We start from the raw sequence: 27,075 nt of genomic DNA, 5'->3' as shown, positions 1-27,075 counted from the left end.
AATCTGTCAAAGTAGCGAACAAAAAAATGAATGTGGGTAAGTCCGCCGATGTGCCTAAAACACCGAGCGCTTTTCATGGAAGAGCGGTAATCAAGGGGATAAAACGAGGGGATGGAATTTAGAGGATGTGTGGCGGTGCATCGGATTCGACAAACTAGATCTATGAATCCCGCTAAATTTGGCGGAGCCAGAAACGGTAGATAAGGCTCCATCCCCGCCGCCTCTAGCGGCCCTTTACTGCCGATCTGTTAGGAATCAGGATTCGGGTTGGAATGTGTCTCTGGAAGCAGCACAGGTGTTGACAGTTATGCCAATAAACTTTCCTATTTTGAGCGCCACTCTTCGTACGTGTCCATTAATTTGACACTCCCCCTGCCAACACTAGATAAAACGGGTATCCGAGGCACACCCCTATTCATTCTTACTGTTATATATTATCATCCTCGATTCTGCTGCTGCTGCTTAATTTCTTATTATTCCTCATCCATATTTGGAAACTCAGCTAATTTGGCACTCTGTTGAAAGGTTCAGAAACCCAGGGTCGGGTCCCCCTCTGACAATTTCCCTTTGGGACAAGAGGAAAAAAGTGCAGATTTGGGAGTTTGCTGGGAAGAAAAATCACATTCTGCTTGAGTACTTTTTCTCCACATCTCTCCCATGTGAGTATGAGAATGTGCATTTTTTGGGTTTTTTAGTTCTTTCGTCTGCTCATACTTCAAGCATTCAACTTTTTCCTAAAATGTGTGCATTGTTTTGGGTTTTTTAATTGTTTCTGTGACTCTAACCGTTCAAGCTGCCAATCTGGTTATGACTTCTTTTTATCCATGGATTAATCTTCCAATGTGAGTATTAAAATGTGCTTTTCTGGTTTTTCAATTGTGTTTTTAACAGTTCAAATTGCAATCTTGTTATAAACTTTTTCTCATGGATTAATCTTATTCTGCATTGTTGCATTGGTGGTTGTTTTTTCTATAAACTTTTTCCCATGGATTATTCTTATTCTGCATTGTTGCATTGGTGGTTGTTTTTTCTATAAACTTTTTCCATGGATTCTTATTATTCTGCCTTTTTGCATTTTTTTTGTATTTTTTGGATGAAGGCCAGTGATCTCTTTGTACTATTTCAGAATAATCCATCCTCTAGACCTTAACATTGGATTGTTTATTTTGCAGTTGCTTTTTTGAAACGATAACAGTCTTGTTAACATTCTTGTATTTAAGGCTGGTGATCTGTTTCTACTATTTCAGAATAAATCCTTGACAATGGGTTGCTTATTTTGCAGTTGATTTTCTGAAACAATTACAGTTTCTCATATCCTTAATAATAATAATAATTTATTTTTTGAAGTTACATTTCAACATTTTTTGTAATTGTTATTTTTTTTCACTGTAAATTAGTTTGTAATTGTTGCTATTTGTTTTCAGGCTGTTTCCCAGTGAATATATAATTTTGTAACGGTTGTTTTTCTTCTCATGGTGTACTATTTCAACATTTTCAGTTTTGTAATGGTTGTTTTTCTTCTCATGGTGCGCTATTTCAACATTTTCAAAGTTTACAGAGATATACACATACCATTTTCCCTTTTATAAATGCATACTTTTCAACATTTTTTCACAGTTCTGTAATTGTTGTAATTGCTGTTTTTTTCATGCATTTTTCCAGTGAATACATAGTTATGTAACGGTTATTTTTCTTCTCATGGCACAATATTCTTGAAGCTTTTTAGTGAAGTTAAGATTTTTTTAAAACATTTCTATTATTCTTTTTCCTTAGTTCAATACATCTGTCATTTTCATGATAACTGTTCGAAATAACTTCTTCTCATCTAACGATAGGTTGAAGAAGATGTCCAATAAAGGTGGCACTGGTCAGGCTTGTGCTGCATGCAAGTACCAGAGGAGAAAATGCTCTCCAGATTGCCCACTGGCTCCTTACTTTCCTCCGGATCAGCCCAAACAATTCTTGAATGCCCACAAGCTTTTCGGAGTGAGCAACATCTTGAGGATCCTGAAGCAGCTTCCAGATGACAGCCAGAAGAGCGATGCAATGAAATCTATAGTTTACCAGGCCAATGCCAGGGAAAAGGATCCTGTTCATGGCTGCTTTGGAATAATTGTCATGCTCCAGACCCAGGTGGAGAGGTTGAGAGAAGAGTTGGAATTTGTGAGAAGTCAAACAATGTTTCTGGAACAGTATTACCAGAATAGGGCTGATCCATATGATAATAATTTGCAGCCTCAGCAGCAGCAGCAACAACAACAACAACAATTACAAACCCTTGGCAATGGTGGCTGCCTGCCTTCATCTTGGATTTATCCTTCTGCATATCCTCAATATGCTGGTTATGATGGAGTACAAGGGCAGGGTATCTATCGTCAATGTAATTTGAGACCCAGTAACAATTTGCTTGAGTATGAACAGAGACAGGCTTTTAGCGACTGTAAAGAAGCCTATGAATCTAGGTGAGTTATTTTTTATTTTTTATTTTTTATTTTTAAAATTGAATTGATCCTGGTTTTGTGTATGAATGTTTTAACAGTTAAAAGATCATGTTGAAATTGTTTTTGGAATAAAGTGTGTAATGTTGAAACGTCAAATGTTTCATGTTTTGGGTGAACTAATTCTTGAAATTCTTGAAATGCAGACTGTCAGGGTGAACACTTCACTCATTACCATCGTCCTCAAGATACACAACTAAGTGAAATGTTCACCCAAAACATGGATGAACACTTCACTCATCACTATCACCCATTACTATCATCAAGATAGACAACTAAGTGAAATGTTCACCCAAAACATGGATGAACACTTCACTCATCACTATCACCCATTACTATCATCAAGATAGACAACTAAGTGTTCACCTAAAACATCAGACGGCTAGAGTGAACATTTTACCCCTCATCATGGCCCATTACCATCATCAAGACAGAAAGCTAAGTGAAGTGTTCACCCACACTTCACCCATCACCCATTACCATCATTTCACCTAGACAATTTATTGAAGTGTTCACCCAAAATATCAGATCTCTAGGGTGAACACTTCACCATCACCATTATCATCATCAAAACAGAAAGCCCATCACCATTATCATCATCAAAACAGAAAGCTCAGTGAAGTGTTCACCCAAAACGTCAAGAGTTTCAATTTATTCACAAAACAATTTTGTCATTTCAATAAATAAATCCTAACTGGTTAGACTCTTTGGTTTGCTTTATGGCGAATGCAGTGCAGAGTCTTCGATGAAAGATAACCAATCTCTGGATCCTGTGGCAGATCATGAGCAGCTCAAGAGTGCGGCGGCCTTGTTCACACTCACCAACCAATACAGTTAGTTAAAGAGTCGATTGAGGGAGATATTTATTAACAGAAAACTCCCCCCATCGCATGCGTGAACGATATCCAGCAGCAGCAACTGTAATGCCCAGGTATAACCATTTTTTTACCAGATTTCTCTGGAAAATTTGGTTCTGCATGGGCATTACACCTTTTGAATACCTAACTTTGTAAACAAGTATATCGCTCACGGGAATCCACTCTCGTGTATTGAAACATTTTTGTCTGCGTTTACATTTTTGCTCAAGTTACTTCGATTACAGTCGAAGGGATTCCTTGTAATTTTGATGTTGCGTACCTATTTAAATGTAAATACTTATATTTTCAAAATTTTGCATGTGACAGCTTATTTTACCTGTGTTTTATTTTGGGTTTGTATCAATTACAATCAGTTTCATTTACATTTTTTTGAATTTAAATATTCGCTTGAGTTTATTTCTTTCAAATGTTATACAATATAAACAATTGAAATTCTACATCTATAATCAAAAAATTATATAATTTACATCATTCACATATTCCCATTAACATATTAACCTATTCTCATTATAGGTTGATAATAATAATTGATAATTGAATGTTACATTATTAATACCTTTTTTGTCTAATAGTAAAATTAGTTAGTAAAAATTTAACAACTCCCAAACTTAAATCGTTTCAGTTAAAGCATCTGATCAGTAATAATTGATAATGGGCTGTTACATATTATCAATACCTCTTGTCTTATAGTAAAATTAGTTAGTGGAAATTTAACAACTTTTAAGCTTAAATTGTTTCAGTTAAAGCATCTGAGCACTCTGTCATTTAGGCTAAATAAGTTATTTCGATTTCTATAATTTTTAGATTAAATTTTCCTTAATAAAGATGGTTCTAATTTAACTAATTTTGTTCTTTCTAATTTTGAGATTAGATTTTCATAATAAAGAATGGTGCAACCACCATTTCAATGTCATTGGCATGTACTTTTGAAAATTAACATTCAACCAATAACAGTTGCTTGATCGAATGTAATTTAAATCGAATATTACTATTTTAATGTATTCTTAATATGATAATAATGTTGAACCGTCAATTTGATTCTTAATATTAATATGATAATAATGTATTCTTAATATGATAATAATGTTGAACCGTCAATTTGATTCTTAATATTAATATGATAATAATGTTGGAGGGTTCATTTGAGTTAGTTTTTGGAGTTTATGCATTCGCAGAAATATACCTACTGCTTAAATGCAATATTTCCAATATTTTACAAAATAAATATATTTTATTTTATGTATATCAATTTTTTTTTTCGGATTTTAAAATCTATAGCTGTGTTTTTGAGTTTGTAATAATTATTTTTTATTTTTGTTAAATGATTGATTAATGTATTTGATTCAATAATTTCGTTATTTTTCATGATTGTATGTAATTTTTGAATATTTAATAATAAGAAATATTTGTCAATTTTTCGAATCCTAATAGGGATCCATCCAACAGGGATCCATCTTTTGAAACATACTTCGATTCAACTTAAAAGAAATGAACCACAGATGCCTGAAATCCAAAATGAGAAATATATGAAAATCGTTTGTGCGGTTGTTAGAAAGATATTTGTCACCTTAATATGACCATTAAGGAAGTGATTTTTTTGTGAATCGTTTTATTAGCAAAATTGTTTGGATGATTGTTAGAAAGATAATGGTAGATAATTGTCACTTTAATATGAAAATCAGTGAAATGATCTTTTATTAGTTTTTTTATGGGTTAGGTAATTAATGTTAAATTAGTAGAGTCTTGTATAGGTAAGGACTAAACTTGCAAGAATCGAGAAAAAAATGGAAGAGAATGAATTGTATATTCAATAGTGATGAATACATAAAGCAACTAAGTTAAGCATAATTGATGCAGGCACTAAGGCTAACTAAAGCTACATGCCCTCTTGTTATGTTAATGTGCATGTACACCACATGCAAGTATTGAAGCTAACTAAAGCTAAGTATGCTTTATGCTATATTTATGTGCATGCATACCAACAGTAAATGAAATGACAAGTCAACTTCTCATCATACACGTGTCACCAATGATGAGGTACTTTTGAGCTTGGTAGTAAATATGTTAGCAGTAATTGGTGCTTTTGAGCTTGGTGGTAAAGTGGTAAATATGTTAGCATTAATAACATCAAGGATGAGAACCAATAATCATGTGAAAGATGATTTAGAGATACACTAATATATTTCCATACGAACAGTTCATGGTGACATTGAGGAAAATATGTTTCATCCAATAAGGAACCATTAAATATAAGTTCTTAATCTCCTTATGTGTTAGGCATCAATGAAATAAGAAGTCAGCTTGTGATGATGAAAAGTGTCACTAATGATGAGGTAATTTTGAGCTTGGTTGTGAATATGTTAGCACTAATTATGCAAAAGATGAAAACAATATCTCCAATTTTAGAGATACACTAATATATCTCCATACCAAGGATTCATCATGGAAATGAGGAAAAACTCTCCAATTTTAGAGATACACTAATATATCTCCATACCAAGTATTCATCATGGAAATGAGGAAAAACTATTCATCCAACAAGGATTCAACAACTACAAGTTCTTCAATGTCACATGATAACTTTGACATTAGTTTAGTGAAAGTGAAGGACTTTCATATTTTGATGATATAAATTCCAAGTCAAGTTCTTACGATATGACTATCCACTTTGTAGACCTTTCTAGATCGCACAATTACTTGTGCCAACTTTTCATTATCATTGTACTTCAATTTTGGTCCAAATATCCCTTAGATAATAAATGACATGTCTATGGAGCAATCCATCTTCTTAAAACAAAACCATATTGATGGTTGATTCAGACTTTGCGAGATATAATAAGAAAGCACGATTATATTGAAAACTTAGAAATGGGGATGGATGAAAGCGTTCTCCAAAGCACCAAAATATCAGTGCACTTGATCATCCTACACAAATACGACTCCTTTTCTTAGAAGGGACATGAAACTTTTTGTAATCTCATTGTAGTTTATAATTGGTGAGTCATGCTTGATGACACTAACATATTGCCTCAATATTAAAGGGTTACACCATAATCCCATACTTGGACACAATAAATCCAAAAAATCTCCAAGAAACAAAAAAAATTGCACTTGTGAGGGTTGAGTAAAATATTCTACTATTTGCACTTCTTGAACACAACTCAAATATGGGCCAATTATTTAGCTCTTTGCTTCAGACAAGTAGCTAAATTCTTCTTGTAGGCCTTCACTATGTGCTTAATGTCATGGATTGCATGAGTTATCTTGTTGGAAAGTTGCATTAGTGTTTTTAAGATAAAATGCCATTTTTCAATAGGCAAAAATGCCCAAGAATAGATGATGTCTATTTTAAGTTCATCTTCTTGATGAATCTAAATTTGATTATGACCATAAAAGCCAACCATGAAGGAGAAAATTTCATTTCTAGCACTTGTTGACGATCTAACAAATGAAACTAATGTCATAATTATCCTTTGGACAAGCTTAGTTGAGATCTTGAAAGTTAATACATTTTATATGCTCCCCTACATTTTATCCACAAGAAAAAGGTTACACACCTATTTTCTTAAGGGGGACTAGGTAGATAAACCCCACATTCAATGTTTATCTACCTCTACCTTGATACTAGTGACCCGACCTTTAGATTAATTAGTCATGGCCTTTATAAAAAAGGTTTAGCATTATTATGAATCTTTATCTCATGTTCATAAATTATAAGATTAATGCCCAAAATTTATTTATATGACCAAATGAAAACATTATGGAACTATTTGAGAATAACAATACAAGTTTAAAATTCCTTAAGAAACAATCTTTTGAGGTGGTATCAATTAGTATAGTTGTAGAAATATTCACCCTGTTACCCTTAGAGTACACATCCTACATAGGAATCAAGCTTTGGTATCAATATGATTCTCTTCATGGAATCAAACCAACCTCTATTTGACTCTATTTAGGAAGAAAATGAGATATATGGGGCATAATTTTTGATGATATTTAAATAATAGCCATATCTTCAAGGATAAATTCACCTAAAGGCAAGATCATGTCCAAAAATTCATTTGAACAAAGGGCATTGAAGGCCCAAATGGGTGACAAGAACCATTCATACTTCTCTTCAAGGTAGAGATCATGATAAGGGCATGCAAAGTCCATTTAAATGAATAGTTATGGAACTTCCATTACATATAAGGGCATCACTATACCTATATAACTAGTTTGATTCAAGAGTTGAAACACTTGGAATGCTCTTTTGAAATAAGATTTGAAAGGGATTGAGTGCAGAGGCAAAGATCTCTCTTCAAAGTATGAAATTAAAAAAAGGAGCATGATCTTCATTGGTGATTGATGGAGTAATGTATGTAGACGAGGATGTGACATAACACACTGGTGCCAGAAGTGGAAATTACCCATGAGAGATTTATTCTTAAACATTCCAACGTCGACACTCTTAAATGAAGCATTAGAATCTTTCACAGGTGAATCAGTGATATGTTCATCACAAACTTAAAGCTAGGATCAAGCACACAATATGATAATTGTTCAATCATTAATTTTTTCTTAACTAGGGGAATTTGAGCACTTGAAAGATTGGAGACACAATGTCCTTCATTTCATCTAAAGATAAGGCTATAATCAAGAGGAGCATATACTATTTAGACATTATCATGATGATCTTGCAACCTAGCTCAATGGGAAAAATCATAATGTTTCCATGTGGTTTGAAAGAATGACCAACAGATTCCTTTAATAATGTAGCTAGGGAGGTGTGTTCAAGAGAAACTAAATCTCTCCAAACAAACAATGCTATGACATAGGTAAAGGCTCCTTCATCAATTATGCATTTAAATATGCTCATCCCATGAGAAAGTACTTGGATCTAAATTGCAACATTCCCTCTGTGTGTGGTATTTGATGACCAAGTGGTATTCTGGGTACCATTAGGTGTATTTTTACAAAAGGGATGGGCCCAACGGCCTTGAGTATGCTTGAAAGAGGAGACAGGCCTAGGGGCCTTAGGAGATGATCCTAGGGGCCTTGATTATACTGGAAAAATGGAAATATATGTTGATGCTAAATATTTCCTTTTGAAACTTGTAAAAGTGAGGAAAGTTTTACATAGTTATGAATTTATGTAATAAAAATACATGTGTGCTACTATAACACACACATTATTTCCTCTTTTCTTATATTTGAATTTATCTTTAGATTGATGTTGAGTACCTATTTAAATGTAAATACTTATATTCTCAAAATTTTGCATGTGACAACTGCATTTTATCTGTTTCATTTTAGGTTTTTATCAATTACAATCAGTTTCATTTACATTTTTTTGGATTTAAATGTTCTCCTGAGTTCTAAGATTTCTTCCAAAAATCATATACAATATAAACAAATGTGAAAATCTACATTCACATAATCAGAAAATTATATAATTTACATCATTCGCATATTCTCATTATAAGTTGATAATAATAATTGATAATTATGAGTTAATAATAATAATTGATAATGGACTGTTACAGATCATCAATACCGTTTGTCTTATAGTAAAATTAGTTAGTAGAAGTTTAACAACTCACAAACTTAAATCGTTTCAGTTAAAGCATCTGATCAGTTTGTCATTTATGCTAATAAGTTAGCTCGAGTTCTATAATTTTGACATTAAATTTTCCTTAGTAAAGATGGTTCTAATTTAACTAATTTTGTTCTTTCTAATTTTGAGATTAGATTTTCATAATAAAGATGGTGCGACCACCATTTCAATGTCATTGGCATGTACTTTTGAAAATTGAATGTAATTTAAATCGAATTTTACTATTTTAATGGATTCTTAATATGATAATAATGTTGAACCGTCCATTTGATTCTTAATATTAATATGATAATAATGTTAGAGCGTTCATTTGAGTTAGTTGTTGGAGTTTATCCATTCGCAGAAATATACCTACTGCTTAAATGTAATATTTCCAATACTTCACAAATTAAATATATTATATTTTATGTATATCATTTTTCCTTTGGATTTTAATAATATCTGCAGCTGTGCTTTTGCGTTTGTAATTTTTGGCCCTGTTTTCGTTAAATTATTTTCATTTTTGTTAAATGATTGATTAATGTATTTGATTCTGCACTCTCGTTATATTTTTCATGAGTGTATGTAATTTCTGAATATTTAATAATGAGTAATAATATCCATGATGGGAACCACTAATCATGTGAAAGATGAAAACCATATCTCCAAATTTGAAGATATACTAATATATTTCCATATGAAGAGTTCATGGTGACAATGAGGAAAATATGTTTCATCTAACCAGGAACCATTAATTATAAGTTCTTAATCTCCTTCTGGGTTAGGCATCAATGAAATAACAAGTCAACTTGTAATGATGTAAAGTTTCACTAATGATGAGGTAATTTTGAGTTTGGTGGTGAATATGTTAGCACTAATTTGAAATTGTATTTTTTAATTTATAATAAATTAAGAATTTGGATTAAAATATTTAAGGGTTGTATTTTAATTTTAAACTATTTAAATTAAGAGTTAAATTTTTTGAAATGTTTTTTTTTTATTAAGATTATTTGAAAAAAATGTGACATCTTTTATCTTTCAAGAGAAATGTATAAATCAAATCTCTATTTGAAAAATATGTGAGTATTATTTATTAATTGCGCTAAACCAATCCCTTGACATTAGACTATGTAATTCCCTTGGCATCCTCCTACCATGGTTGATAGGTGGGTTCAAGGGGCAGTGCCCTTAAGTTCTAGCTTCTATGCACACATTTCACGAGTCTATATTTATTGACTTCAATAATGTGACATGTATCTTTTTCAACGATTTATTTATATAAAAAATACAAACTAATAATTAATATTATTATGTCTATGTGCCCACTATATAACATGTATTTAGAGATGGATATATACTTATAGTTATAAAATTGACAATAGATTTAATCACTAAAATTTATAGATATACATATTCTACCCATTTCTAATTTAAATTGATAATAAATTTAATGACTAAAATTTACAAATATACACATTCTACCCATTTCTAATTTTAAACTTATAATTTTCCAAATGAAAATATAAAACTAGTTAATCTATATGAAAATTTAATTTTATATATATTCTATTGATTACTTTACTTAATTTACATAGCATGTCTATCACTTAATCAATTCATATAATTTTATATATATTCTATTCATTACTTTACTTAGTTTACATAGTAATATGTCTATCATTATAGTTACGTTGTCTTCTAATTTGTGGGAGTTGAACCCTTAGCTTGGAGATGTGCTATGTTTAGCATAAAAGGACATTTGGAAGCTTGTGATGAAGACTTTCGCCACTTTTGTGCTATGTTTAGCATAAACAAATAAAAAACATATATTAAATATTTCACACTAACTAAAAAATTTCAAAAAAACTAAAACTACTTTGCTTTTGTGTTACATTATTTCCCTAATCGTTCCCTTTCATTAAAATCAAGTAAGGATAAAAATTAAAAGAGAAGCTACATATTATTTGCTTCCCATCTCTTTTTATATATAATTAATTTTAATTTTAATTTAAAGTAAAAAACTGTATAAAAAGAGACTAGATGCAAATAAAAGAGAATGGTTGGGAAATATATAGTTTATATTTTAATTTTTTCCTTTCTAAGGGGAATGATCAGGGAAATAATGCAACACAAAAGAAAAGTAAATTTAGTTTTTTTATTTATATTTTTATTTTTTAGTTAGTGTGCAATATTTAATATATGTTTTTTATTTGTTTAAATTAGAATTAGAATTAAAATTGTTTCATCTACATATGTTACTGATGTTGATGATAATTAACATTTACTAAGGTTTAAAATTTATATATATATCTATATATATATATATATATATATATATATATAGCATGTCAAATTTAATATGAAATTTTACTCCAAAATTTTTTTCTTTCAATTTTTTTTTATCTAACTTCAAGGTTGCTGAACTTGAATTCGAAATCGAACAATGTGACATAGGATGCAACAAACACACGTTGGGTTTAGGAGAGCTCGGGGTTATTCCTCCTCCTTCCAACAACAATGGCTTCCAGTTCCTCAGAAGACATGACTTTGCCTATGTTGCATAGGATAATGTTTAGGGTAGACCCTTTTCCTAGAAGATTTCCACCAAAAGAACATGTTATGGACTATTTTAATGTGAAACCATTCCCTATACAAGAACTACTTATGGATCAAATCTCTGAATGTCTTATATGCAAAGCTTTCAAATTTATCAAACGTTGTGTTGAAAGTGTCTGAATCTAATAATATTTCAACTATATATAGTTTTTAGGTCTTTTTGAGGCAAGAGTGTGACATACTTTGCATATTTGAAACCTATTCAAGTTTTGGTGGATGAATATTGTTGGATCCAGATCCAAGGAATGGAGTTATGGCTCTGGTGGTTACATGAAGTCATGGGCATTCTTTCATAAAGATATTTGAAGTTTGTACCACATTCATGGATTTCAAGCATATGTAGAATGTGAAAAGAGATGTATCTGAGTTTTAAGCAACTAGTCGACATTTTTTAGGTGTTGCAGTTGGAAATGCAAATTAAATTTATTTGATGGCATTTTACTCAAATGTTGGTTTTACTTACTTCCATATTCCCCACTTCTCCTATCGACGTTCCTTTGCACCTCTTGGTGCAAATGCTAGTTATTATAATGTTGCATTGAGCTAATTTGACTTGAACAGATATTGTTATTTTTAATTAGGTTTCTACATGAGCAAACATTTTTTTTTTCCTAATTAGATAATATAAACAGATTTATATTTTTAAAATTTCTCAATAAATATCATGGAAAATAAATTTATATGACTTTTTGCAATTTTAATGAAGATAAATAATAAATTTATATTAATCTTTTAATATATTATCATTATACTTGAATACGCAATGATTTTAGCATGTGATCATTTGTTGATAACTTATACCATAAAAGCCTCAAAAACTTACAGGGAGGTTAGTGACAACTTTTTGTTATAAAATATATTGAAGGATGTTTTCCTTTCTTATATAGAATATTCCTATCACATATATATTTGACTTTCACGACATAACAATTGGAAAAATAATAAGATAATAACATATATCTTTTGAGCCATCTTTCTTTATTTTTACAATAATACATTATATAATAATATACTATATGACATGTAATTACACATTTTGTTTCAAATTATTAGTTTTTGTATAAATTGTGGTTATATATGTTTTTTTAATTTTTAATTTTTTATTTTATTTTATTGATTTTAATATATGTTAAAAGGAATATATTGCAATGTGTTGGAGACAATTTAAATGGTCAAATATATAGTTAAACATGTATTTTAATTTCAAATTAATAATTTTCCTATAGTATTGCATTTTCTATTTCTGCTACCAAATATGGAAGGATATCTATTGTTGTTTTTAAATTATGTATTTTTCTTTTGTTATATATATCATCATTTTTGGGTGCTAATCCATAAGCAAAACCACACACATGTATATATAATTTCTTTATTTCTTACCATGATATAATATACAATTTGTAGTTACATCATTTTATTAGATTATGAGTTTTGTATATAGCTTGTGGTTACATGCATTGTTCCCAACTATAAATTTTTAATCTCATGGACTTTATTCCAAATTTTATACTTTTGTTATAAGTTTGCATTTGCATTGATTTTATTTGAAAAAATATAATTAATTTTACTTGAACAAACAATACTTATTTTATTTGGTTTATGACGTGAATAAATCTTGTTATTCAATTAATTAGGTAAATTACATTTCCCCAATTCAAAATAATCTTCATGGAATTTAAAATATTAATCATTTGGGCTTGGGATTTTATCCTTTTGAATAAAAGTGATAATCCCTTCCCATTTCCATTTTGATCTCCTTCATAAGATATAATTTGTCATCATGGTTCACAAACCTATACAGGTAAGTTGTCATTTCCCCTATCTCAAATATCTTTATTGTAGGAGGTTACTTAATAAATGATTAGTACTGACATCTATCATATCACTAAAATCTATTTGATAATGGATCTATGTTAAGAAAAAGTAGAGCTTAGATTATCGATAACTAATTAAGTACATTTCCTAAATTATGGACTTCAAATTGTCTCAAAATATATAGAGAGATCCAAGTGTTGTATTTTTATGAACACCATAATCTCTTGAATTTCGGATTTTTAGGAGTTTTTGTAATCATTGCATTTTCTCTTTTCATGGATACCAATTATATTACAAGGAAGGGAATGATATTAGCCCATGTTTGAATGAATATCAAAGATCTAAAGAATGAATCACTTTCTAATGTGAATTTTAGTTGATGAAAAGAGATAAATTGAAACTTGAGTGAGAATGCTATAAATTAAGCAAAAAGAAATTATGATCCATTGAAGTTTTTAAATATGAATGAGTGAATATTAGTAGGATTGATTTGGATAAATGATATAGTTTCCTATTTTGACCCTCTATTTCAACTTTATTACAAACTAGTCAATGCTAATCCCATTTAGAGTTTGATATTGGAAGTGAAAACCTTTTTTTATGTGGCCTAACACAAAATATTTATGAAAGGTAGGCTCTGGTGACAAAACTTAACTAGAATATTTTTATGATGACTCAACCCAACAATATAATTGATTTGTTTTTATGTAATTCCTTACCTAATTTGTTAAGATTGTTTAAATAAATAGTAAAATATTTTCCCTACCAAAAATTGGATTGAATGAGATTCCTATCAGTTTATGCTAATTTGACATTATTGGAATGATACTTGGTGAAAAATAGTGTGTTATAAAGGTACATTGTGCATCAATATTTATGTGTAAATTCACAAGTAGAATATGTTTCCATTAGCCCTTCAAACATGATTTATATTGGGGTATTTTTGAAATTTTATTATTTCATAATATTATTCATAGTGATGTCCATGGGTGTCCAAATGTATATTCATATTTTCCATTGAAATGTGCAGATGTAAGACTACAATGATAAACACTCATATAAGAAGTAAATTACAATATAATATGAATATTAGATATAAAATCAAGAAAAATAATAGTGACACTATTACCCAACATAAAAAACATTGCTCCTAAATATTCATTCAATGTAAATAATTTTAATTAGAAAATTTCACCTAATGAAACTTTCCAATAAGAAAATATTCCTAGAGTCGGTACACTTTTCCATGAAGAAATTAAATGATTTGTCTACTTTAAAATGGAAATTGAATACAATAGTCACCTATCTTTATAAATTATATGGTAAATATCACATCTTTAAAGTTTTCTCAAGTTAGTTTTGTTTAAAGGTGCATTAGAGAAGCTAATTCAACGTTTTTTTCAAGCATTTTTAGTCATTTTCTAGGCTAAAAATTGTTGTAATTTTTTTCCTTAGTTTACTATTAAATTTATCCTTCATCTTGATATTTTATGCAATTTTAATGGCTAAATATTATGTTGTTATAAGCTTTTGTTTTGGTACAAATTACTTGTTAGTGTGAAAATTCCTGGAAGGTGTACCAAAAATACTTCACTTAATTCACTAGGTAACAAGTGACCCTAACAACAAGTTGATGGTTGCTGTCATCTTAGATCTAAACCAAAAATAGAAAACCTGCAATAAAAGAAGATATAACCCAAAACAAAAAGCAACAATATAAACTATCTAGTATAATAACCCAATTGGAAAGACAATTTTAAATGAATTAATCTTTTATTGATAACACCTGGCGAAGGAGATCTACAGATTGGTCTATAAGTCCTCCTCCATGGGATGGGTCCTTTGATATCCTTAATGCTTCAGAAAATTGATCCTCTCTCTTAATGTGAAAAACCCAAACAAAAGTGAAGAACTCAAAATGGAGCTCAAGAAAAATGACGATAATGTTGACGATGTATGATCATGGTGAAAATGAATGAAAAAACCCTCCTTTAAGCAAAGTATGGAATTAATCTTGAAAATGGAGAATAATAAAATATTATTAACCAAATTCAGATCTAACTACTTGGAATGCTTTATTGTATTTATTGGAGAGGGAAAAAGAATTTAAAATGGTTAAATACCTTTATTTAGAAATAATTAACAAACAAAATGATTTATTAATTATTTTGCGAGAATCAAGAAAGGTGTGAAATAAAAATAATTATTAAATAGTGATTTAATAATTATTCTAATAGAAGAAATAAGGAAATTCAAATAAATAATTATTTATTTAAATATTCCTAAGGGATTTAGTCAAATGTGATAAGGAATAATTATTAAATAATGATTTAATAATCATTCCTAGAGAAAAATAAATAAATAATGATTTATCTAATTATTCTCACGGGGTTTTTTTTTATTTAAATCAGAAAATAATTTAATAAAAGTGGTTTACTAAATTAGTTTCCATAATGAAAGTGATATTACTATGGTAAAATTAAATCTACATGTAGTATTTCGATCCACCTAGTTAGAAATGGTTAGGTGATCATTTGGTGATAACAGATTATCCCCACATGTATGAGTGTTAGGAGAAAATCGTATGACCGAAACACATTGTAAATTACACTTCCATGAGACGCCAAAAGGGGAGTCAAAGAGAGAGAGAAAGAGATCTGAAACAAGTTAAGGATGGAAAAATAATGGAGGGGGCGAGACCTACAATACTGATAGAAGTCTCATTTTTATGTGGTAGTACATGATCTCAAATGAGGCAGGGGAGGCATACCCATACCCATCGAGATAATTGAGAACCAAGAATAATGATGATCCCAACAATGTGGGGCTGAGCTACAAAGTACATGATATATGATACATGATACACTGGCATCAATGGGCCAGAAAATAATACAATGGATACCATATACATAATGCACCTAGAAAAACATAAGCCATGACTAAATACAATATCATATGAGTACATGAGATATAATGCCCCTTAAGATGACATGGGGAGGGGAGATCACAACCAAGGAAGCCCTGTAGAACAGGAAAGGGCTCTAAAGATCTGAATGGATCATCTAGAGGAGACATGCGTGTTATGAGCACTACAAGCAATTGAAATCGAACCCATCAAATCTACGGAACTGCATTGGAGGTTGGATCAACATATGTGGTCATTCGGGCATGTGGGGGGCTACCTGAAGGGCCACCCCCTCATGAGGTCTGAAACATCTCACACACACCCGAGAATCACTGGGATAATCATTTGGATCACCGAACCATCAAGTATATGAATCTCAATCATGTGATAAGGAGCTGATGTCAAGCACATGAGAAACAACCAAGTCAAAGGGCAATAATGAGTCACTTTTCTTGATCTGAGGCACCAAACAAAGATGGAAGATGGAACCAAGGTACACCACCCTCTAGACTACTCTTCTAGAATAAATGTGTTGAGGTCGATAGAAGAAAGCCCACCAGAGTTAAGGAAATGAGGAATCCTCAACAAAGGCATAAGGGAATATAGTAGAGTGACTGATGGACTAACACTAGGGATAATGATGGAAGGAAACAAAATGGATGGTAGACTGACGAATTCCATTTTCAGAGCATAATAAAAAGTGGTTGACCTAGCAGTGACTGACTCGATTCCAGAGGGGATGGTTGATGACTCAAACGGGGGTTCGGTAAAGATGGAGCAGAAGGACTGGAGGCCAAATATGAATAAAATGGAAGAAATGTGGCATGACGATGAATGAAACATTGTAATGGGACGTAATGGGGACTCGGAACAAACTCCATAAGTACAAGGGTGACACATCTTAGATGCTCTGAACAAGGGTGACTCGATGATGCTGCCACGTGGGGGAGGCCTAGTGGGGACCATGAAAACATGAGTAATTGATGGTTACTCATGACGAAAATTGACACATGAGTCAACCAGTGCAAAAGTAAAGTGGTACTAGAGTATGGGTGTTGGGCGCGGGATCCCTTAAGGGTAGTTTTGGGGCTAAGAGCCCAGATTTTGGTCCAACTTTGTAATTACAATGTAAAGACTCCGCATTTTGTGGGCATGGAGTGCTTAGTTGTTAAAGAGTTAAAGGGTTGTCTACCCTTATTTTGATAATGTAATGCGGGCTATAGAAGATCTACCCATGATCCACGGACCATGGAATTGTATAAATAGAGCGAAGCTCTAAGTAGATAAAAAAAGAAGTGAAGAATAAGAAATAGATAGAATAATGAAGATATATGTGAGATAGCTTTGAAGTGTAAAGTCTAGTTTTGGGTCATAGTGTAGGAAGAGGCTCAACGCCTGAGTGTGCAGAGGCCTAGTAGTTTGCAGCTGAGTGCGTGGACCCCTGTAGCTGAGTGCACAGGGCGAGTCAAGTCTGTAATCATCTGGAAGTATTAATAAAGAGAAGTTTCTATCAATTTTGTGTCTTTATTTCCTGTTTTATGCATCTGTTATATTGGGTATGAATTTCACTTCTAATGCTTATATGATGCACAAATGTGTATAACTGTATTGGTTAAGTGAACACAAGTTAGAATATCTATTTACATGAAGATAATTAAGATCTGTTAATAAGATAAGTAAGATACTTGGCGTAGTTTGGGAAACATCACATTTCGCTGCCCTAGCAGCGTGAAAGCATCTCAGCCCCTAGTTAGGGCTTCGCGAAAGCCAATGGTAATAGATCGCGAAGGTACTGAAGGTTAGAACAGAGTGCGAAGTGACCTGCGTGAAGGCAAGGTCTAGTTGGAATAAACCGACATCACAACCATCTCAAGGGTGCGGAAACTTGGTTCTAGCATCCCCCCATACTGCTTCGGGTGAGACTTCAGTCCGTGCCCCGTGGGTTGATGCTGAAAGGGCTAGTAGTGTAGGGATTTGTTTGGCTAAATAACTTTGAACCTGGGTCAAGCTCCCATAAGCCAACAAATGGTTCCGTTGTCGGGACCAAAATTTGCATAGAGATGTGTGATGTCGTATCATTGGAATCCAACTAAGAAAGAAATTGAAGGTTGGTTGGACAGAAGAATTCATGAGTTCACGGCGTAGGAGAACAGAAACCCATGACTGTCAAAAGAAGAGTGGCTAGACAGATACCTGTATACAGAGATCCATGAATTCTTTTTCACATCCTTCCCTACTGAGCTATACGAGTGGATCGCGAAGCTAGCACATAGCTAAGGAAGGTGGAAACTTGATGGTCCTATTGTGTGGACCCCAGAGCTAGTGCGAAGGTTGGAAGCATTGGAGGATAAGATCGCACGTGTCGTTGATCATTGGCTCGATCGTATTATAGGAGGATTCGTTATTGAGTTTGCGGTTAACACCTCAGTCAGCTATAGTGAGGCATAGTGACGCTTTCTCAAAGGACTGCGAGGTAAGTACGTAAAGTCTTTGAATACTTGGATTAAAATGCCATTATGCAAAAAGCAGGTTATGTAGTTACCTTGATGTTCGAGGCTATGCGAAGTGGAAAGATTTACAGGAATGAAGGAAACAAAGGTCCAGAAAATAGCCCCTTGATTTCACCTCTGCGAGGGGACAAGGAAGAGCTCGTGAAGGTCTCTCCACGAAGTGCTGTCCACCTGATAAGACAAGGAATTTCGCGAATACCACCTCCACCCACACCACCACTGGCTCCACCACCACCACCACTTCGATTCAGCATGGCAAACACAGTGAAGTTGCCTGTGTTCAAAGGTTTGGGAAATGAAGATCCAGACCAATTCTGGTTCATTGTAAGGGCTATATGGGAAGCACAAGGTGTTACAGATGACCATATAAAGAAAGCGACACTGGTTAGTGCCCTGCAGGATCGTGTGCTGACCTGGTATATTAAGTATTCCAACGATAACCCGAATGCGAGAGTCACAGATATCCAAACAATGCTAAATAGAGAATTTAGCAGGCCTAAGTCTGAAGTGCAGTCGATTGTGGGATTCAAAGAGATCACGATGCTACTAGGTGAGACTCCTTGGGAACTAGATCAGAGGCTAAAATGTATGATTCGCGAAGCCAATATGAATCTGACAGATGGACAACATCACGAGTGGTTTGTACCTTTGCTAATACCACATTTAAGGAGTGCACTATCACAGAAGAAGATAACAACTTAGGCAGAGGCCTTAGATATTTCTATGAGGCTACATGAGACCCCGATGCAAGATCCTAACCTAGGAGTTCAGCAGATCCACATGCAGTAGAAGAATCTGCGCCTTGAGATGCAGAGTTTGAAATAGGATAGGACGGTTCGACCAGAAGTGCGCGAAGAAGTGTAGTGCATAAAATGCAAGAGTCAAGGTCATGACAAAGACCACTTCTCGGTCTTTACAAATTACCTCACAGGAGGAGGACCGATGCATTTAAGGCTGGAAGCTCAAGCGGACCTAGCGCGGTGCCTACTTTGTGGTGCGTGATCTACCAAATAGCCAAAAAAAATGCCACGGACAATTGTCACTTGTTACAGAAGTATAAGCAAACTTTGCAACAATTGTTCTTGCAACTTTTGTAGGTTGGTGGGACATAATGAGCGTACTTGCAGAAGCTATGAATTGATGGTGGATAGAACTCCCACCTACAGAGTTCAGGCCGAAACGCGGCCCCTTGACAAAAATGTAGGAATGGTGCGGATAGGATTTCATGGGCGCGGACGAGGCTGAGGCGGAGGAGGACCTAGTAGAGGTCGTGGATAGTTGATTTGCTACAATTGCGGAGGGACAGGACACTATGCCCACGATTGCACGAATCCAACGCACCTGTCGTGTAAATATTGCACGCTGTTTGATCATGAGATGGAAGATTGTCCTACGCTGATAGCTAGGATACGTGACAAAGGAGCGCTACCACCTTCCTCGACTCAGAACCTACAGATGATGAGGTTTAAGCCATGCGAGGAAGATCTAAATGTAAACATTGTGCCTCGAAGTGGAATCACGACAGGAGATGACAAAGGGAAACAACCAGAAGACAGTACTTGGGTTCGCAAAGCCTTGGAGAAAGAGGTCGAGTTTGATTTTGAGTGTGCTCGGGAAACCTTCATGGAATTTAAGAAGAGCTTTGTTGATGCCTCCACTTCAGGAAGAAAAGATAAACTGGAGCTGAAGATGGACCCATCCATGCTCACAACTTTCCTGGAAACTTGTATGAAGTTACTGCGCGACAGTAAGGTTGTGAAAGGGTTATAGGAGCTCATCAACAGATGTGCTGGGACCGCGCTAGGAGAACCACACGTAGTCCTAAAGATCGGAAAGCATAAGACAAGGACATGCTGTGAAATGAGACTCACTGCACAGATAGGAGAATATGAGATGGATCAAGTCATTCTGGATTTGGGATCAGATGTGAATGTTCTACCAAAACAGACATGGGAATGAATGGGGAGACCTGGGTTGCAATGGTCTCCAATTTGGGTAAGGATGGCGAATTAGTAGAAAATAATACCCATGGGCTGATTGCAGGGAACAACTGTGGATATTGAGGGAGTGAGCACGCTAGCGGATTTTGAAGTAATAGAGATTGTTGATGACAACAATCCCTACCCTGTGCTCTTGGGAATTGATTAGGCCACTGATATGAATGGGGTAATCAATTTGAAGAAGCGAAAAATAATCTTTGAGAAAAAGTCATTGCGCACAATTATACCCTTGGACCCTGCTGAAGGATCGCGCTATACGGAGCCGGTCCGTGACTATGAGAGTGACGATGATCTGAACTGCATCTATAAGATAACAGTGAGAGACCAAGACTGGGTGGATCCCACCGTAGATGGATGGATTACATGGGAGCTTGAGAGCCCCCGCACTTCGGATTCTAATGAGGAAATAGAATGCTGGCAGAATTGGTTACACGAAGTAACTACGCTGAATTGCAATATGATGACCAGGTTGTTGCATTGCGTGTCGAAAGAAGTAAGAGATATGCCTACTTATTATGGCCTAAATGAGGTAGATACCTTCTTGGATGCATTTGAAAGGGAGGTACCAGAAAAGAAACACTTCCAGGCCTTGGACTGGGTGCTACGCGCTACGACCGTGAGATGGTGGGGTATGCACAAAGGAAGCTTTAATGATTGGCGCGAATGTAGGAGAATGATGCGGACATGATTTGGGAAGCCTAAGATGCGATTGACAGACAAGTATGATGGGTAGGATGATCCACGTGCGCATCTAGCCAAGTGGACGTAGGCCTATGGAGAAAAGCCCCAACTTGCGTAGAGGCACATGTACCCTGCGCTAAAATACTTGGTCAATAAGCATGTGTTGGGGGGGAAAACTTGCAGATGGATCTTAATGTTGGGAAGACATTATGTAGGAAGAGCAACTGCGCAGAAGATTCTACGCACAGAAGCATTCAACAAAGTACTAGAAACCACGCTGACCAAGGTATGCAATGCGCAACGAAGTGATTGGGACCTATGCATACCTGCAGTGTTATGGGATTATCGAACGACATGAAAGAAACTAACTTGATAAACAACTTTTAGGCTTGTCTATGGAGTGGAAGCCATAATTTCTATGGAATATATCGTGCCTAGTCTGCGCATAGCACCGCTCACAGGTATGACAGATCACAGAGCCCTGGAGGAGAGGCTCACGCAGCTGGAAGAGCTCGAAGAAGAACGATTTTTGGCTGGATTCCACCAGCAGGTCCAAAAGCAACACGAAAAGGCATGGCACGACTGACACATCAAGCTGCGCACATTCAAGGTAAACGATCTGGTTTTGTTGTATGATAGTAAGTTTGATAAATTCCTAGGGAAATTCAGAATGCACTAGTTAGGGCCATATATTATTAAGGAGATTATAGATGGTGGCGCAGTACAGTTGGTAAAGTTGAATGGTGATCCCTTCCTAGGAAAAGTGAATGGCAGTCATTTGAAGCCATACATAGGTGGCTTGGCCACTTGACTAGCCGATCAAAGCACAGTCTTAGCACTCTAGACAGTTGAAAGGAGGCACGAGACTATAAACTACTGTGCCCATGAATTGCGCGATGTCAAGACTGCGCGTAGTAGCGAAGTGTCACAAGGTTCGCGATAACGTGAAGACAGCTATGCTGGCGCGCAGGTCTATCAGAAAGTGACCGTTATAGTCACTATTCACGATGTGATGCTTGGTTTGAGGCTAAATGGAGCAAGTGACAGGAATTTAGGCGAACTTTATGGGCTAGATTCTTGAAAATCTGCCAGCAATCTAACATTAATGGACCGAATGTGGGGAGAATGTCAAATTCAAATTTGAAAGGCACTATCAATTACAAGTGGCTGTCCAACAAACAACACTTGGCAATTTGAGAATTGAGTTGTTGTGTGCTCAGGTATTCATGAACCAAGACTTATTCGACATCCTAAAAGCGAATTCATTGTTTTAGCAATTACCAGAGACACTGAGAGAATTGTGGAATAGCACTATGTCAGCACCCGAAGAATCCATGGACATAAGAGTAGTGACAGCCAAGGAAGCCGTGCAAGAAATTGTGGAAGTAGAAGCCCCAAAGAGCGTTGGAATAATTGTTGAGGTCTTTAAATCACTGCACACACCGAGACCTAAGAAGGACAAGTAGGACATGATACTGGTGCACGTATCACCCAGAAATCCACTCAGGACCAAGCTCACATTAGAGGAAAAGGGGAAAGCCATTAATCTGGAGGCTGATGAGGAGGAAGAGTTTGAAGAAATCCTAGTGGAGGAGGAGGATGTAGAAATGGAAGTTGAAACCCAGGGCGCGGACCCTATCACCAGGCTGCCAGAATATGTTCCTCCGCGAAAGGGTAAAGCTAAGGTTCCAAAGGATATAGATGAGAGAAATAGCTCTCTACAAACTCCCCTGCTCCCAGACGATATTGTGTTTGAAGGAGCGCACTTCAGACGGGTTCCCATGCTAAAATTTGAAGATTGGGACCTCACGGACCATGAAAAGTTCCCGCATTTATTGACTGTGAAGCTAATGCGCCAGAAGATAGACACACTAGCTAGAATGATAGAGTTGGAGCTACGCAAATGGCTCAGAGGTGTTGAGAAAGTAGGGTTGCTAAACCTGCTCTGGGTGCCACATTACCACCGTGCCCTAGTGACCGTTTTCATCATCAGGCAGCTTCTTTGCTTGGTGCATGATGGGTGCTTGTGGCTAGAGGAGCCCATCCCCATCACATACCATTTGATTCACCGGATTACATGGCTCCCTTGCTCAAGGGTGGATCCAGCAAACATTTCGGAGGGAAAAGGAGGCGAGTTGGCCCTCGCGGAGGCAATGAAAAAAAAGTTCAAGTTGGAGAAGAAGAAGCAAGGGTATGCCATCTCCAACATCATTAACCCTGTGGTTAAGGTTGTGACATAGATATTGGCAGGGAAGGTGATGCAGAAGTGCCACGCAGATGAGGTGCTTGCACTAGTGGCGCAATGCATAGAAGGGGTCTAGTTCAACTGAGCAAACTATCTATGTAGTGAGTTCCTTGAGAACTACCATGAGGCACAGGAGTAGGGCAAAACATTTCATTACACATGGTTCCTTTTGTTGATAGTAATGGTGGCATGGGAGTTGCCCAAAGATAGCTAGTTCCCATCGATCGCGTAGGACCTTCTAGAGGCAACGAAGTATGCTTCGCTCTAGGCAACTAGGGATGCATAGAGGATAAGGGAGAGCAAGATATTTTGGGTGCTCTTGGAGATGAACATCAGGATGAGGATCAATCACAAGCCACAATTGTCATCCACAGTCTACAACAGTCTGCAGAGCTTTGCAGAATTCAAAGCAGACTTCCACCATGTCTTCATTAGGGCATGGAAGGACATTATGAAGACATGGCATGAGTTACCATACTTAGTCACTAATGATGTAATTTTCGCGGCCCTTGAGTCTTGGCCACCGGAGTGGTGCGCTCCAGCTGATTCCGCGGTGGAAGCAGAAAAGTCTGCAGCGCAGCGGAAGAAGGAAGAGACAAAACTATAGATGGTGCAACTGGCGGGAAAGTGCCAGAAATAAGAAGCAATGGCTAAGGCCCAGGCGGCGTGCAACGTTGCGATATTGGCAGAGCAATAGAAAACAACAGAATAAGAGCGTGAAGGACAGAAGTCACCTTCTACTGGACCAGAGACTGATACAGAACAAGGTGGCATGGACCCGCAGACGACGTCCACCCAGCTAAAACGTCCGCGACCATGAGAGCAAGTAGGGTCGTGAAAGAAAACGAAGGCCTCGAAGACATCTTTTGACCCTATCACCCTTATTGAAGGGGACATGCATGATATCAGTGAAACGGTGAGGGATGTCACCACGGAGGCCCTCAAGTAGTTTGAGGAACAACACTAGTTGGTATTGGGGGCCCTCCGGACACAAATACAGGAGTTGCAGGTGCGCACTCCACAGGTTAGCACAGTGTCCACCAACCTCGTAGTCGTCACTTCAGCTGCCAAGGAAATGTTGCACGCCAAGATGACCAACACAATAGTGATACTAGATGGAGAAATCATTACAGAGAATGAGGCCAATAGGCCTATGGTCAGCAGCTTGAAGGGGATCAGATTAAACATGGCTGCGCTCCCACGGGAGATGCTCTATCTTTTGCAGGATGGAGTCACCGCAGAACTTCGGGCCAAGGAGAGTCGCACTCTATAGGTAATGAGTGAGCAGTGCATCAACATTGAGTAGTTGAGCTGTAGCAAAACGAGGCAATGGAGTAGAAAAAATAGATAGTGCAGGTTGTGGAGGAAGCTTGCTAGATGGTCCCGGAGTTGGCCATTCAAGTAGAGGAACTGGTGGAGGTGCACATCTGAAAGTTAGCCACAGGGGTGCACGACGCAAGAGCATAAATGGCCTGGGTTCAGCTGGAGCTGAACCTACGGATAGTAGAACTGTAGTTGAAGGCTAAACCTTCAACTCCACCAGAGATTAGAGAATAGCGTACCACCGCGGTCACAACAACAATGGCAGCGGTTAACAGTGCAGTGACAGACTGTATGAAGCTATTTGAACAATCGTTCAAGGTCCTAACCACCCTGCAGGAGGACACGAACATAGAGCGCTTAGAGACAGAGGCGCACGAGCTGCAACATAGATACGATGAGGTAAAAGGGACCGTGCAAACGGTTGCCCTTACACAGAGGCTTGTAAGGATGCAACAGGCAAAGGCGCTCAAGGAGCAGGTGGATGCCGCTCGGCATAAAGAGGCAGTTTTGAAAGTGCGCCTATAGCCATGGATCGATGAGGCGTATACAATTACAACATCCATTGAAGCAAAGCTCATGCAACTACAAGCAACTCAGGAGAGGATTCAGGGCAACAGTTCAACAACAACGATCACCAAACAATGCATAGAGGAAGTCCAGTAGGCAGCCGCTCAGTGCGCTGCCGAACTTGTAGCGATCCAATCAGAGTTGGGAGGTCTTCACGCTAAGATCTCCGCACCTGCAGAGTGACTCGAGGGTGAGTCACGATGTTTGTGTTGGGGGCCTGTTGGGCACAGGATCCCCCAAGGGAAGTTTTGGGGCTAAGAGCCTAGATTTTGGTCCAACTTTGTAATTACAATGTAAAGACTCCGCATTTTGTGGGCGTGGAGCACGTAGTTGTTAAAGAGTCATAGGGTTGTCCACCCTTATTTTGATAATGTAATGTCGGCTGTAGAAGATCTACCCATGGTCCACAGACCATGGAATTGTATAAATAGAGCGAAGCTCTAAGTAGATAAAAAAAGAAGTGAAGAATAAGAAATAGATGGAATAATGAAGATATATGCAAGATAGCTCTGAAGTGTAAAGTCTAGTTTTGGGTCGTAGCATAGGAAGAGGCTCTACAGATGAGTGCACAGAGGTCTAGTAGTCTGCAGCTGAGTGTGCGGACCCCTACAGCTAAGTGCGCAGGGCGAGTCAAGTTTGTAATCATCTGGAAGTATTAATAAAGAGAATTTTCTATCAATTCTGCGTCTTTATTTCCTGTTTTATGCATCTATTATATTGGGTATGAATTTCACTTCTAATGCTTATATGATGTGTGAATGTGTATAACTGTATTGGTTAAGTGAACACAAGTTAGAATATCTATTTACGCAAAGATAATTAAGATATGTTAATAAGATAAGTAAGATACTTGGCGTAGTTTGGGAAACATCACAGTTCGCTACCTTAGTGGCATGAAAGCATCTCAGCCCTGGTTATGGTTGTGTGAAAGCTAATGGTAACACATCGCAAAGGTACTGAAGGTTAGAATAGAGTGCGAAGGTAAGGTCTAGTTGGAATAAACTGACATCACAACCATCTCAAGGGTGCAGAAGCTTGGTTCTGGCATCCCCCCATACTACTTCAGGTGAGACTTCAGTCTATGCCCCACGGGCTGATGCCGAAAGGGCCAGTAGTGTAGGGATTTGTTTGGCTAAATAACTCTGAACCTGGGTCAAGCCCCCATAAGCCAACACCGGGTGTCTCAAATGTAGAGATTCGATTTTAAGAGGTGGAGAAGTGAGCCCTCATGGAAAAAATGGCTTCTGGGTGAAGTTTTAAATTACCAAAAACAAAGGGAGACCCATTATAGAAATTAGTGAGAGCTTTCCAATGATGCTGATGGTTTGTAAAATAGAGATACCATTTGGTCGCAATGGGTTACGAAAAAAACTAGGGTTTTTCCTATAAAAGGGTTTTTTGCCTCCAAATCCAATTCATTTGCATAGTGAGCTTTGGAGAATTTGGAGAGGAGGAGAAGGCC

At 36.1% G+C, this 27,075-nt stretch overlaps 1 protein-coding gene across 1 annotated transcript in view; it reads left to right on the top strand.

The window, feature by feature from the left end:
* Positions 1–1,845: 1,845 nt before the first annotated feature.
* Positions 1,846–27,075, top strand: part of LOC149185813 (LOB domain-containing protein 28-like) — a 31,039-nt gene continuing 5,809 nt past the window's right edge. Inside the window, exons 1-2 of the mRNA XM_089409142.1 lie at positions 1,846–2,462; positions 3,231–3,331. Coding sequence (XP_089265268.1) covers positions 1,846–2,462; positions 3,231–3,331 — 718 coding nt within the window. The remainder of the gene's footprint in view (positions 2,463–3,230; positions 3,332–27,075) is intronic.

This window comes from Pinus tabuliformis, chromosome 3_1, assembly GCF_031772625.1.
Source record: "Pinus tabuliformis cultivar Carrire ecotype Pingquan chromosome 3_1, CPIR1, whole genome shotgun sequence".
Taxonomy (NCBI): Eukaryota; Viridiplantae; Streptophyta; class Pinopsida; order Pinales; family Pinaceae; genus Pinus; species Pinus tabuliformis.
This window is presented reverse-complemented; position numbering and strand designations above follow the sequence as displayed.